Here is a 16,096-nt window from a genome sequence, read left to right on the forward strand (position 1 = left end):
CCTTCTGAAGAACATCGGACTCCTTCTAAACAGAATACACTAGCTAAATTTAGAAACCAAACCAGACAAGCAAGAACAATTTCCGAAAACAAACCAAACCAAATGAGCAAAAATCACCTGTGAAATCTCATGCTGATTCAAAACTCACTGGAACCCCGATACACACCATATCGCGTCGAATAACATGAATCAACATCGTCGAATTCAGCCTAAAATTCCAGAACCAGGAAGAGCTCCAATTTAAACCACCATCCAACAAGAACCCCACAAGAAATCACAGTTTCAAAGCAAAAACAGCCTCGAGGGAAACATTCCATGAATCTAAAGCCAAAACCCGAGACCTCGTGAACACCACTGGATGGAACGAAACAAAACCCTTTCAATCAAAGGAACCTTATCTACCTGGACTTCGACATTCCCCTAATTCCTATTCCATACCTCACAGATCTCCCGATTCACTTAGAAATTGATCTTGCCTCTCCTTTCTTCGTTCCTCCTCCAATCGCCCTCGCAACGTGCTCCGTCCGACGGTGGTGTCACCTGCGAAGCTCGACTAAGCAGTGAGGTGCTCGACCGGAGCCCTAGCTGCGACGAATAGCTCCAGGTGTGACGAGCAGGCTCCGTTGGCTTGTGGAAATGGGGAGGAGAGGTCGGCGGAATTAGGGCAGTGAGGTGTGGCAAGGGCAATGAACAGTGAGGTCTTATACTTACGTCAGGTTGGCATTAACCTCACTTATACTTACGTCAGGTTGGCATTAACATAGGGTAATTAAGGTTGATCACCTCCTAATTAACTAGGGTATCATATACTTCCCTAAACTTCATATCAGGTCCCTCCTTAAATCATATGAAGCAAGTTCATTTAAAATTTTCCCAAAATTCTCATAATTCCTATAAATCTTTTAATTTATTTCCCCTTAATTAATGCTCGAGTGATCCTAGCGAATTCTGTATATAAATTCTTTAATTACGCGTGTGAGACCTTACAATCCCCTCCCTTATAAAAATTTAATCCTCGAAATTTGTCTTACCAAACAATCCCGGGTAACGATTATGTATATCTTGTTCAGTTTCCCAGGTGGCCTCTTCCAACTGTTGATTCCCCCATAAGATTTTCACCATCTTGATCTCCTTGTTCCTCAGTTTTCGGACCTGGCGATCAAGGATCTGTTTTGGCCGTTCCTCATAAGTCAGATCTGGCATCCACTGCATGGACTCATGTCCGATCACATGAGAGGGGTTAGAGATATATCGCCTAAGCATAGATACATGGAACACATTGTGTACCCCGGACAGATTTGGTGGTAGGGCAACCCGATAAGCTTGAGTTCCAACTCTGTCTAGAATCTCAAAAGACCCGATATACCTTGGACTGAGCTTCCCTTTCTTTCTGAACCTCAGCACCCCTTTCATGGGTGACACTTTAAGAAACACGTGATCCCCTACTGCAAATTCCAAATCTCTTCGTCGCTAATCAGCATAGCTCTTTTGATGACTTTAAGCTGCCTGCATTCTGTTCCCGATCTTCTCCACCAGTTCCACTGTTTGGGTCACTATAGCTGGGCCCATAACTGCTCTCTCTCCAACCTCATTCCAATACAATGGCGTTCTACACTTCCTTCCATACAACGCTTCATATGGGGTCATACCTATTGTGGCATGATAACTGTTATTATAAGTGAACTCTATCAGGGGCAGCTTTGACTCCCAACTTCCCTTGAAATCCATTATACATGCTCGTAGCAGGTCCTCCAAAATCTAAATCACCCGTTCGGATGGCCATCTGTCTGGGGATGGAAGGCGGTGCTAAAAGTGAGCCTAGTACCCATTCCCCGATGTAGACTTTTCCATAATCCAGAGGTAAATTTTGGGTCACTGCCTGACACAATTTGGGATGGAATTCCATGTAGTCGCACTATCTTCTGTATTTACAATTCTACATACTGCGTCATTATGAATGTGGTTTTTACTGGTAAAAAGTGTGCCGACTTTGTCAATCGGTCCACAATAACCCACATCGCATTTGATCCCCTAGGTGAGGTTGGTAGTCCCACCACAAAATTCATAGAAACCTCCTCCCACTTCCAGATGAGTATTGGAAGCGGTTTCATTAATCCTGCTGACCTCTGATGTTCAGTCTTTATCTGCTGACATGTAAGGCATTCGTGTACTGCTTTGATTATGTCTCTCTTCATACCTAGCCACCAGTATAGTAATTGCATATCCTTGTACATTTTGGTGCTTCCGGGATGAATGGAGTAGGGGGTAGTGTGTACTTCATTCATGAGATCCTCTCTGAGTTTGGGTGCGGCCTTTGTATCACACAATTCCATCCACTGTCGTGTAAATAGTATGCCCCTTTTCCTCATCCCTCTGCTTCCATTCTGTTAACTGTTGATCCACCATCTGTCCTTCCCGGATTTGATCTAGTAGATTTGATTTTACGGTCAATGCTATCAATTTAAGTTGTTCCTTTGGTGCTACTACCTCCAAGTTAAACTGTCGAAAGTCTGCTATCAATTGTTGTTGGGTGGTTAACTGCAACAACATTGCGGATTTGCGGCTCAAGGCATATGCTACCACATTGGCCTTACCCGGATGGTAGTTGATGTTAAAATCATAGTCCTTCACTAGCTCCAGCCACCATCTCTCTCTCATATTCAATTCCTTCTGTGTGAAGAAATTTTCAAACTTTTGCAATATGTGAAAATCTCACATCGTTCCCTGTAAAGATAGTGCCTCCAAATCTTTAGAGAGAAAATGATCGCCGCTAGTTCCAGATCATGTGTGGGATAATTCTGCTCATGCACCTTCAACTGATGTGAGGCATATGCAATGACCTTCCCATTCTGCATTAGCACAGCCCTTAATCCAGTTTTGGAGGCGTCAGTATACACCACAAATCGTCCAGAACCATCCGGTATCGTAAGCACTGGTGACGTCATCAATCTTTCTTTTAGCTCCTCGAAACTTTTATTGCACTGGTTTGTCCACTCATATCTTACCCCCTTCTTAGTCAGCAAGGTCAGAGGTAGAGCAATCCGGGAGAAGTTCTGGATAAACCTCCGATAATAGCCTGCCAACCCTAAGAAACTCTGAATCTCGGTAACATTCTTTAGTGTATCCCAATTCTGAATTGCCTCAACCTTGGTTGGATCCACTTCTATCCCTTTTCCTGAGACAATGTGCCCCAGAAATGGTCTCTGATTTAGTCAAAAGTCACACTTGCTAAATTTTGCGTACAACTGATGATCCTTCAATGTCTGTAACACCGTTGTCAGATGCAGTCGATGCTCCTGGTGACTTCGAGAGTAAATTAGTATATCATCAATGAAGGCAATAACAAACTGATCCAAATAAGAGTGAAAAACCAGATTCATCAAGTCCATAAATGCTATTGGGGCATTAGTAAGCCCAAATGGCATAACCAGGAACTCATAATGCCTGTATCGGGTTCTGAACGCTATTTTGTGCACATCTTTCTCCTTCACCTTCATCTGATGATACCCTGATCTCAAGGCGATTTTTGAAAATACTATTGCTCCTTGTAACTGGTCGAACAGGTCATCGATCCTAGGCAATGGATACTTGTTCTTGATTGTAACTCGATTCAGCTCCCGGTAATCGATGCATAGACGCATAGTCCCATCTTTCTTGTGTACGAACAACACTAGTGCTCCCCATGGTGACACGCTTGGTCGAATGAAACCCTTATCCAGCAATTCCTGCAACTGCTCCTTCACACTACAACAAAATTGCTCATAGACATCGGTTTTCCACCGGTGTCTATTTGATTTTCGACCGATGTCTATGAAGCCGATGTTAAAAGTCTGCCATTTTAGACATCGGGTTAAAACCGGTGTAGTATCACTTAACGACACCGGTCTTCGAATCGGTTATTAACCGGTGTAGTATCACTTAACGACACTGTTTCATCAACGGTGTAAAACCGATGTAATATTGTATGTTAATAACACCAGTTTTGGCAGCGGTAAATGACCGATGTAATATTACTTTATAACACCGGTTTTACATCGGTGGAAAACCGATGTAATATGTATATTTTTTAACAGCACAGATTTGATTTTAAAACCGACAATAACAAAAAAAAATACACAAATATTCACAAATTATACAAATATTCTTCATTCAATAATATCCATAAAATACACATATTCACAAATTATATAAATAATCTTCTTACAACAATATCCATAAAATACCCAAACATTCTTTTTACATCAAAAGCTAACTAATAGATATCAAAATCAAAGTATAACATTCTGTTAACACATCAAGGTACAACTGTCTCAAATGTAATCTAGCATGCATTCAACCCACTCGAACCGCACTTCATCAATTTCAACTCTGGAGTACTTGAGATTTGTAAACTGTAAAAACACATAAATCCACCATATGTCAAATAACTAAAACAAATGTGTGCATGTATCAAATAAAATAGAATACTAAGTTTTTAAAGGCTGCTGTAAGATAACAATAGAAGGAAGCATAGAAGAACAAAGAAAATGTTCATAGTTAACAAGCAAATGAAGAGATATACTATTTATTGTACTACCTCTGATGCCATCTTCCAAATCTCATAAGCAAGAATGCAACTGTGCCCTTTGTATACACATGGCTAATAAACATTATACAATAAGGAGCAAAAGCTATAAAATTCACCATCACCACGCAATCAATGAAGCAGGCAAACACAAGGTGGGTTGATATGCAGTGAGTTAATCAAGTGGAACTGCAGCAATCATGACTCAAGTCTGATCTTTTTTTGCGGCTTTCATCTTTCCCAGATAATTCCTTCAGTGATTTTTGCTGCTAACTTGGTTTCTGTTTTTTCACATCTTTGTATTAGCGGAATGGATTAAGATTATAAAACCCTCTTACATTTCTTTTGCAGTTGGTTGATTTTGAGAGCTGGAAAATTATTTTCTCAGAATCTAAGAAAAGTGTTGGTTACTTCAGCAGAGTCTCTCTTCCAGAATATAATGTTCCTCGAGAGCAACAAGAAATGGAAATTCAAGCTAACATCTTTGCTTTTGGAGTAGTTTTACTGGAAATAATCAGTGGAAGACCTCCATATTGCAAGGAAAGAGGGTGTCTGATAAATTGGGTAAGATGCATATTTGAAAATATTTGATACTCAAAAACAGCATCAGCTTCTTGTAACAGATACTGAGGGCATAAACCCAAATTTGTTCTTATTTCCTACAAACTTCCGATAATCATTTTTTCCATGTAGTTTAGAAACTTAATTCTCAACAAGCCCTCTAATCAGTTCATACAATAGTCAGGGTAAGTTAAAGGTTGTATTACCTCTATTTAGCTACCTTATCACATCCGAACTGAGGAAACCATAGCCTCGCTGCAAATCACAAGTTTCTTTCAACATTATCTTCCCTTTGGAGATTATTAGTTGGAAAAGACATAACATTGTTTGCCCTTTGGGTTCGCTAGTCTCAAGATATATCCTTCTTGATCCAACAGTTTGTGATTCATATTAGTAGATTCATGCTATATATCCACGGCTCATTGTTCTTCTATGTTATACAGGCCACAAAGTATCTTCAAAACCCAGAAGAGATAAGTAAACTAGTAGACCCTGAACTGAAAAACACAAAGTCAGAAGACCTCGCGGGTTACAGTTAGCCATGTGCATGAAGATGGGGGTCTAAAAGTGTATATCTGGTTAAGTAGGGTCATACTTGATGGTAGATGTACAAAAAAAAATTGGTTCTCAAAATTCAGAAAATACACTTAAACAATAAAAAAAAAACTTAGTTTAGAGTCACAGAATGAACCTTTTGCTATGAAACAGGAGCCCAACATTTAAACAATCAAAATAAGGATTAGTATTGATTACCCATTTATCTTAATAGGTTAGGTTAAATTCGAGTATCAATCCTTTAATCCTAAGGTTACCATTTAAGATAGCTTATCCAGCCACTCTACTCACTGCATCTCCTAATCTCTAATTCCTTTCTTCTTAGGCAATCATTTAGTCTCCAACTAGTATATGGTTTGTAACAAAAGCATAGCATTCGGTTTGTATAAAAAAATTCATTGTAACAAAAGCATAGCATCCGGTTTGTATCAAAAAATCATAGCAAGCACGAGTTTGTAAATCACGAATAAGTATTGGCAACATAATAGGCAATGAATGAGCCATATTGGAATTCAAGCAGGACAAATTGAACTTGAGATTAAGTATTGCATAAAGAAAGAATTGGATTTACCATATCCTTCCATAGAGATAATTTGTAAATCACCACCAAAATAGCGAGCATAGAGACGACTAATTGGAAGCCCATAACCATAACCAACCATAATTACTCCATCTGAGCTTCCTTCATCATTTTCCACGAGTGGATTTTTAGCAGTGCTATAGAGATATGTGAAAATCTTTGGAAGACCACTTCTTGGTATGCCACCCCCTTCATCTGATATTTGAAATAATTGATAGCATATCAAGATCAGTATTCCAAAGCTAGAAAAACTAGTGACTGGAAATCAACCAAATCTTCTAACCATCTGATCTGCCAGGATCAAATTTCAACCTTTTATGGTCACTTTTTATTAACTGGCCATCACCAAGATTTTATCCCAACCACATTGATCATAAGATTTGTTTTTGGAATAACTTTATCTAGAGATCTTCTGTACCTGAGAAAGCAAAATGAGGTTGTATATTCTCAGAAATCAAAGTTTGTTCTGGTCCATTACATGATAATTCTCCAAGATTAATGACTTAAAACAGCTGAACAAAGCAAGGTGAATAACAGTAGCTAAATGTCAAACTTGATCATTCATTTCTTTCTCTTTTTTGGGGGTTGAATTATGTCTTCAACCTCTTCTTCATCATCCTCTTCCTCCTCTTCCCCCTCATCCTCAGCATTACCACTATCATCATCGTCGTCATCGTCATCATCTTGTTCATTGTTGTCATTGGGATCCTGATCTTCAGGCTCTTCCCCTTCATTCTCATCTTCCCCATCTGGTTTGCCTCCATCATCATCCTCATCACCTCCTGCAGCTTCATTGCTGTTCGCATCATTTGGGTTTTCACGGCCCACATTGTCTTCCTCCGAGTGCTCCTCTCCTCCTCCCTCCGAATCTCCATCTTTGTCTCCCTTGCCATCCCCATCGCTATCCCTGTCTCCATCTTCTTCTAAGTACTCACTCTTCTGGCCAAGCTGGACCTCAGGCATTTTATTGACTAGGTCCTGAATGCAAAAGTCATTCAATTGAGAAGTATTAGTCTTCTTTAGCAACATTAGTGTTGAATGCAAAAAAGTCAAGAAAGGTTTCCAAACTTAAACTTGCGTCATTTTGCACAAACACTACGTTTTGCAGCGAGTTGAATTTCACTAAGAAAACACAAATTAAATTATCCAGAATTTCAACAAGGTGCATCCACTAGAATGCAGCATAAACCATCCGCAAGACCTACATCCTTAAAATGCCAATGTATATTTGACATGATTTTACAAAGCTATTGAAATTGTCTACAGACAGCAGAACATCAAGACACCCTTTTTTCCATCCACAATTCATAGCAAAAAAGTTGAATAACTAATGTTTGTCCCTTAGCCAAACAATGATTGTTCAGCAAAAGTTCAGAAACATCAATGGATACCATGTTCGTGAACAAAGAGGGAAGATAACAAAAGAGATCAGCTAGCATTGCCACCTGACCAACACAGGGTCAGATATTGATCAATGCAAGACTACATAGTACTAGGATACGAAAGAAGGAAACTTTTAATTTTCTAAGGCTGGATGATTAAAAACATTTTTAAAAAGTGTTTGTAAACATAAATTTATCAAAAAAACTGGAAGCTAAATTGGACGGAAACACATGAACATGAATTTTTCTGTCTGATTTGGGGAGTGTAATGAGGTGAAAGTGAGAATGTTTTTTTCAGTAAACTGCTCCTACTTCCTATTTCAAAACCAGACTAACAGACTAGTTGAATAAATTTTCGGATCATGGCTTGCAATTCCAGAAGGGAGGAGTAAGAAGAATCAAAAAGCCCCATGGTGGTCCATATCAACCATCTTAAAGAATTCTGGTGAGCAGTTATGCCCAATAGGCCCACACTCCTGGGTCCTAAAGGCATGGAAGGGCACTGGTTCGGTTCCTGACAAGATTAAAAGGAAACTTTCATTTTACCAGAAGGTTTATCTACTTTCAAAAACGCTTTTAGTGTTCTAAGATCGTCAAAAAACCCCTTAAATTTGAAAACTGGAACAAGCATTTGCCCCATTTTTCATCATTCCATTTAAGTCACTGTTAAATGTTAGTAGTTATTGTAAGATATATTTAAAGAACAGATAAATCTTATAGGTCGGTGCAATAAATTTTTTCCTAAAATTAACATCGAGCTTGCAAAGATGCATCTTGTATTTTAATTTTCTGGAATGACACAAAAGAGCAGTAATTGAGGGAGACAAGAAAACCTTTTAAAATTGAAATGACGGAATCAACTCTTACCGTGAGAAGCGCCGCTTCGGCGGCCGCCTGGGCTTGGACGGCCATGATCCTGCCTGCCGGCGATGGACGGAAATGCCAAATGGAAAATAGCTGCCGTCAGATGTGATGGAAATCGGAAACCCTATTCGAGAACAAAGAAAGAAAATTCCATTTTCTTCTATACTCTTTATTTTTCCCAACTAGATCATTTTAGCAAACAAGATTTTGAAGAAAATCCCAAATAAGCCGATCGTTTTCATGCTCTGTGTTGAATGAAAACGATCTGGCAGTAGAACCAGTCGATCTACAATCCGAAACCCTTAACCGAATCCGATCACAGAGGATCTGGCAGTAGAATTATAGAGCGAAAAATCGATGCGGAGACGATCCGGGTGTCGGAGGCGTTGGCGCCGATGCAGACTGTGCGGCTGACCCGGGACAGGGGACGAGACGCGGCGACGATGCGGCAGCTGCTGGCGGGAGCCGTACCTGCTGCGGTTCAGCCCGCTGTTCGCAGAGGTGGCGGAGGAGGTGGTGCCGGTGGCTCTGGACGCGCGGGTGGGAATGCTGTACGCCTACCAAGGCCTCCTCTTCTCAACCAAATGGAGGAGTTGGAGGAGATGCGGTGTGGTTGGACGGAGAAGCAAGTTCATCGTGTCTTGATCCTGATCGGGAGAGGATCTAGGAAGGGGGGAAGAGGGAGATGAGGTTGAGAGAGATGGTCGGAGGTTTAGGTTTAGATTGAGAGAGATGGTCGGATGGTCGGAGGTTTAGGTTATCGCGAGAGAGATGTCGCGCGGAGGAAGGGCGGGATAAAGATTTAGGTTTGGAGGGAATTCACAGTGTGCAGATTTTGGCTTGTGGGGAAAAATTAAAATATTATTTGGGTTCATTAACATCGGATTTTAAAAACCGATGTTAAAATCGGTGTCTATTAACCAAAAAAAGGGCGCTCATAGACATCGCCTAAAAAACCGATGTCTATGAGCTAAAATCTGCGCTCATAGACACCGGTTTTTAGAAAAACCGGTGTAAAATACTCAAAGACATCAGTTTTAGCCTAAAACCGTTGTTGTTCCACTGATGTCTATGAGCGATTTTGTTGTAGTGTCAGTTCTTTCATTTCGGTAGGCACCAATCGGTATGGTGCTTTTGACACCAGTGTGCTCCCTGGTACTAGTTCTATTCCGAACTCCACCTCCCAAACCGGAGGTAGCCCTGCAACATCCTCTGGGAAAACTTCTGAAAAATCTCGAGCAACCTCCACTTCCTCCAAACTTGGTCATCGAGTCTCTGATTTAGCCGTGATATTGACTAAGAGGCCCTCACACCCCTTGTTGAGCATTTGTCGAGCTTTACACACTGAAATCATGTGAGGAAATATCGGTCTTGGGATTGCATAAAAAATAAAGAATTCGTCGGTAGGTAGCTTCAACCTAACAGTCCATTGTTTGCAATCGATGAAGGCCTCGTGCCGAGTCAGCCAATCGATTCCGACGATTACATCAAATTCCACCATATCCAGCATAATAAACTCTACACCCACGATACAGTTTTGTATCATCATTTAACAATTTCTTACCACCCTATTACTGTGTAATTCCTCTCCAGAAGGCAACGAAACACTATATCCCTTAATCATTTGTTCCGGTGTAATGCCCAACTTTGCAATGTAAGCCGCAGATATAAATGAATGAGTGACACCAGAGTCTATTAATGCATGAGCCTGCATGCTGGCAACAAGAATCATACCTGTGATAATAGCCGTGTCTAGATCCACTTTCTCTTAAGTCATGGCAAATACCCTTCCTTTGGTTGGCTCCTTGAGCTGAGGACAATCCCTAGCAAAATGCCCTACCTTCTTGCACATATAGCAAACATCAGTACTGTCAGACACTGTCCAGCATGAATCTTCTCGCACTTGAGGCATTGGACCTTATTCTCAACCTTGGAAACAATACCTTCAATTGGTTGTGATTTTTGAATTTGAGAACGTGGCTGTGTCTGTTTAGGCGGTTACTTGCCCTGATACTGGCTAGGAAATGACTTCTTCTTGCCTGACTCATGTTGATCCCTTCCCTGATAACTCAATCTCTTGTTCTAGGCTTCCTTGATCATGTCGTTCCTGTCCCTTTCAGACATCAGTACCTGGTCAACTGCCTCCCTGAATGTGGTAACCCGGCTTAATCTGACGTCATGACGAATCGCAGCTCTCAATCCTTCTGTAAAGTGCTTCAGCTCCTCGACTGGTTGTCTGGCAATCATGGGTACGAAATAGCATCCCCTATTGAACCTCCTGATGTACTCAGCCACTGTCAAATCTCCCTGGCGAAGCTCCAAGAACTCCCTTACCAACCGGGTTCTGTTGTCAGCCATGAAGTACTTCCCATAGAATACCTCCTTAAAATCAGCCATGTCAGTGTAGCTAAGTCAACTGTCAATCGCGCACCTTCCCACCATACTCGTGCATCATCTCGTAGCATAAATATCACACACCTAACCTTATCCATATCTGTGAGCTACATGAAGTCGTATATCATCTCTAGAGATCGAATCCATCCTTTTGCAATGATCGAATTTGTGATGCCTTTAAACTCCGTCGGTCCAAGCTCCCAAAATTGCTTGTAGACCGGGTGTGCGCTGGGTGTAGGATGTCTGGGTGTGCTTTCCTGCTCCCTGACTTGCAATAGTTGTTGAATTTGCTCCCCATGAATACGGTTCTGCTCTCGTAGAAGTGCAGTAAGTCCCTGTAGGAACTGGTTGTTCTGGTCACCTACTTCACCGTTGTTCCTTCGACCAGTCATAACCTGTATATTTCGGATTTAATCTCAGTTGTGTCCCATAAATACATATCAGTATATCAATCATAACATGACTAAATTATATCATTAAATGAAGAACTATAATAACATAAATCTTACAAACTTGTTGGCTGAAGTAGTCGAGTTCCTGACGAGATGGCTTGCGCATGCTGTCCCCTAGGAGTGTGGCTCTGATATCAACTGAAACATCCCGTGATTACCTCTCAAGTTTTTTTTATACCCTCTCATCAATATCAATCAGATGATCATAATGCAGTGCCAATAAGGAAACTATCATAACCAATAGAAATGCTCATATCACTAAGAATTTACTGAATAAGAACAGTAATTACCAAACATTCCCCTCTTATAGAATAAAGAAACAAAATCCCTCGCAATGAATCCAATATGCTACGCACTCCTGGAGAGCGGACAGTATCATGCGTCCATCCCGCCTCCTCGTCTACTCCGTCTAGGGGCCTCCCATCATATCCTGATAATCATCCTCACATATAATGTAGACATCATGAGTCTATGGCCCAGCAAGCACAACCCAAAATGTCTAACATGACATCCATAAAGTAGTAAGAATAGCAACTAGAAACCAAAATAAAGAAAACAATACACAACTCAATTACGATATAAGAAGAGACATATAACATGCATAAGAGATCCTACGTAGCTAAAAGGGTGAATATGTCATATATCCGGTAACCACAATTAGAACCAGTCAATAGTCCCTTGAACCTAGAGGTACCTTCTAGAGAACATGCAGTCATATAGCCGAAGCTAACAATAAATTAACAGTCATATTTGGAAGGCCCCCCCCCCGGAGCTCATCCCGAGTCACCCATCCCGTATTATCACCACATATGTTCATACTCATCCTATTAGCTACATAGAAAAATTTAATCCATCTGCATTAACAGTATACCAATAGCTCATTCCAGTCAGTCTGTAACAATTCCCTTTTCACACAAACAAACCTTTTCATATCAATATCTACGTAAATCAAAGATAACAATTGGTATATGCCTAGCTAATATATGACAAGTAACTACCTATAGAGATAAATCAATAGTTTGCAACATATAACTGAATGCCAAATAAATGCTTAACACATACTATCATATATAAATCAACAACAAGGAAAGAAACATAATTTAGGGATTCACTTCCAAGGCATTCAGATTTGACAACTGGACTTCTATATGGAAACAACTAGGCCATACTAACAATTATGATAAAAGGAAAAAACGGGGAAATCATAACATATTACTATCATGCTATATCATAACACTACCCCTAATTCTATATGGAAAACATGCACTGTTCGGCAACCAATGAATTCACAGGAAATCATACTTCGATCCCTAAATTTAACCCTCAATGCCATGTCCAACAGAAGAAGAACTCAACACCGTCAATGAAAATTTCAAGCAACCTTACTATCCGCCCAATTCCCGAACCCAGCATGAATTGTGCATTTGTTTCAAGATCAGAACTGACGTCTAGCGACAGCAAAAGAAAATGAGACTAACCACAACCCATAAACGGTTTTCGACAGTGATACAAACTTTTCCAATGAGAACTTAACACAAAATTTTAGAATTAAACTTCACAGAGGACACGAACTTAGCAGAAGACATCACACAAACCTCATCCAAAGCTAGAACTTCATAAGGAATGCAATTCAAATCTCATTCCACCAGCTAACATCTCTGTCAGGTTTTTAAACAAGCAATTGGCGTGCAGAAATTCGATGATTAAATCCTCACAGAAGAAAATCAAATCTGAGCCCATACAAAGATAAATCGATCATCACAGAACCACAGGGAAACCTTCTGAAGAACATCGGACTCCTTCTAAACAGAATACACTAGCTAAATTCTGAAACCAAACTAGACAAACAAGAATAATTTTCGAAACCAAACCAAACCAAATGAGCATAAATCACCTATGAAATCTCATGCCGATTCAAAACTCACTAGAACCCCGATACACACCATATCGCGTCAAAGAATAAGAATCAACATCGTCGAATTCAACCTAAAATTCCAAAACCAGGTAGAGCTCTGATTTAAACCACCATCCAACAAGAACCTTACAGGAAATCACAGTTTCAAAGCAAAAATAGCCTCGAGAGAAACATTCCACGAATCTAAAGCCAAAACTTGAGACCTCAGGAACACCACTGGATGGAACGAAACAAAACCCTTACAATCAAAGGAACCTTATCTTCCTGGACTTTGACATTCCCCCTAATTCCCATTCCATACCTCACAGAACTCCCGATTCACTTAGAAATTGAACTTGCCTCTCCTTTCTTCGTTCCACCTCCAATCGCCCTCGCAACGTGCTCCGTCCGATGGTGGTGTCACCTGCGAAGCTCGGCTAAGCGGTGAGGTGCTCGACCGAAGCCCTAGCTACGGCGAACGGCTCTAGGTACGGTGAGCAGGCTCCGTCGGCTTATGGAAATGGGGAGGAGAGGTCGGCGGAATTAGGGCAGTGTGGTGTGGCGAGGGCAATGAACAGTGAGGTCTTATACTTAGGTCAGGTTGGCATTAACATAGGGTAATTAAGGTTGATCACCTCCTAATTAACTAGGGTATCATATACTTCCCTAAACTTCGTATCAGGTCCCTCCTTAAAACATATTAAGCAAGTTCATTAAAATTTTCAAAAAATTCTCAGAATTCCTATAAATATCGTAATTTATTTCCCCTTAATTAACGCTCGTGTGATCCTAGCGAATTCTGTATATAAATTCTTTAATTACGCATGTGAGACCTTACAATTCATGCTCTCTTTAATCAGGAGCAACATGAATTTTAATTTCTATCATTTCAGTGCTTAATGAAAACCTTAACCAAGCTTAACTCTTCATGGTTCAAGGCAAGATTCTTGTGTTTACAAATTTAGAAACTGAAGCTCTGAAATTGGAATCTTGTATTGGATTCTAAATTTCAAAATAAAAATATGGTGCTTTAAGCAATTCATTATCTGTTGCTGGTCATATTTTATGGTTGAAAGGTTTATATTTGTTTCTCAACATGTTTGTCTTGCAATTCTAGTTGATCATAGGCATTCATCTGGAATGATAGTTTATCAAAATGATGAACTCTGAAATTGATAGAAGAGCACTATAAGAAAGGAAAAAAGAGTGATACTGGGAATGTGTTACAAGGGTCAGTGATGATGAATTAAAAGAAATAAGATCCTCAACTTATTGCATAAGATCCAGATTGGCAACATTAATTCTTTGAGCTGGAGCCTTAATATGAAGACTGAAACCCTGGAATTTTGGGAGCTGCAACTCTTTAATTTCCTGCTGAATTCTGAATCAAATTCTAGCAACTAGTTTTTGGATCAGTAAAGTTTGTATTTACCTCAACACACATGCAGTGTGCCAATTTTAAATGCTGATTTTGACCCATAACAACATGAAATTGTTTTCCTATCAATTTTAGAATTGATAACTAGAGTTGTAGCATTAGGTCATTAGCAATGAACTTTGAAATAATAGAGATGAAGTAATAGAGAAGCTAAGTAGAATTAGATTGTTGTTTAGTATTTGGAAGGGAGTAACCAAGACACCATTATGTGGCAATGTGTGTACCAAAAATTTGCATTGATACATAATCAAGAGAGTAATAAAATTGCACAGAAATTGAAGCTGATTTCTGAATACAATGCTAAACTTGGAAGTTTCAGTTATGTGCTTCTATGAAGATTCAATCTTATGTCACAGTTAAGTGTTATATCTGTCATTGACATTTGGAATCAACTTGAAGAAGTGCATTTGAGTTGGTTTCTGCTACTGCTTTATACTGAATTTTCAATTCTCAGAACTCAGAAATAACTGTTTAAGTCTATATGCCAATTATGTTGAAGTTCCTTACCAACAACAACTTCGAGTTTGAATCATGTTAGCCTAGTATCAAATACTATCCTTGTCTAAGTTGAATTCTGTATAATTTAAACTGGAGCTATCTTGGAATCACAATTACGAAACTTAAGACTAGGTTCTGGATTTCTGAAAGTGCCAGCTGGTAGTTGTAGTTTGCTAAAGTTAACTATACAAACACGGAAATTGGGAATTGTGGAAAACCAGAATTCTGAAATCATTTCTGAATTGAAGAGCTGTTGGTTAAGAATTTGAATTCAAATAGGGAAGATGGTTACTGCAGTAGGTGAACTCTGAAAAACTTTGAATTGCAGGAATAGATTTGAATTGCTGGTTTTGGAGCTGTGTTGATTGATGCTGAAATTTGTGATCAAAGCTGCTATTGGTGTTCAATGGAATTTGATTTGGTTTTCCACCAATGCAATAGTGATGCACATCTTTAGCTAAAATTGAATTCATTAGCTGAGTGGTTTTGAGTGTTAACTGCAAAAGTAAGAGAAGGATAGGATCTGAGTTCAGTAGCACAAAGGTTGAGTATCAAGTGAAGCTTTAGCATGCCAAGTTTTTGGGTTAGTTATCTGATCAGAGAAAAGCTTATCTAGATTTCCTGTCAAAGAATCTATCATGGTAGATCATAAGTACTTGGACAACAATGATCACCATTTATAAATGATTAGACAAGTATGTTTATAAGTATCAGCTGCTGCAGATTTCTGAAACTAGTATCAATTCTAGAAGTTTTTGATTGTTCTGTTGAGTCTGATTTCTAAATTTGACCAGCTAAAATTCAGTGTAAGAATTCAGTAGGTTGGTATGAGTTGGAATTATCATAATTCTGTAATACTGAAATTCTTATTTTGAACTTGTTCCTAAACAGTGAAAAGTTCAATGTTATTCCAA

At 39.6% G+C, this 16,096-nt stretch overlaps 1 protein-coding gene and 1 long non-coding RNA gene across 2 annotated transcripts; one reads left to right on the forward strand and one right to left on the reverse strand.

Annotated features, from left to right (window-relative positions):
- The first annotated feature begins 4,786 nt into the window (after positions 1–4,786).
- LOC122005458 lies at positions 4,787–5,615 on the forward strand. Its single transcript, XR_006118399.1, has 2 exons — positions 4,787–5,128; positions 5,569–5,615. It is a non-coding gene; the product is annotated as an uncharacterized LOC122005458 (long non-coding RNA).
- Positions 5,616–6,821: 1,206 nt separating this feature from the next.
- On the reverse strand, positions 6,822–8,554 carry LOC122004215 (gem-associated protein 2-like). The gene is made up of 3 exons (XM_042559137.1): positions 8,510–8,554; positions 7,983–8,156; positions 6,822–7,238 (listed from the first exon to the last, which is right to left on the reverse strand). Exons 1-3 carry the CDS (start codon positions 8,552–8,554, stop codon positions 6,822–6,824), a joined length of 636 nt encoding a protein of 211 aa, XP_042415071.1.
- Between the last annotated feature and the right edge of the window lie 7,542 nt (positions 8,555–16,096).

This window comes from Zingiber officinale, chromosome 7B (genome assembly GCF_018446385.1).
Source record: "Zingiber officinale cultivar Zhangliang chromosome 7B, Zo_v1.1, whole genome shotgun sequence".
In the NCBI taxonomy this organism is placed as follows: domain Eukaryota; kingdom Viridiplantae; phylum Streptophyta; class Magnoliopsida; order Zingiberales; family Zingiberaceae; genus Zingiber; species Zingiber officinale.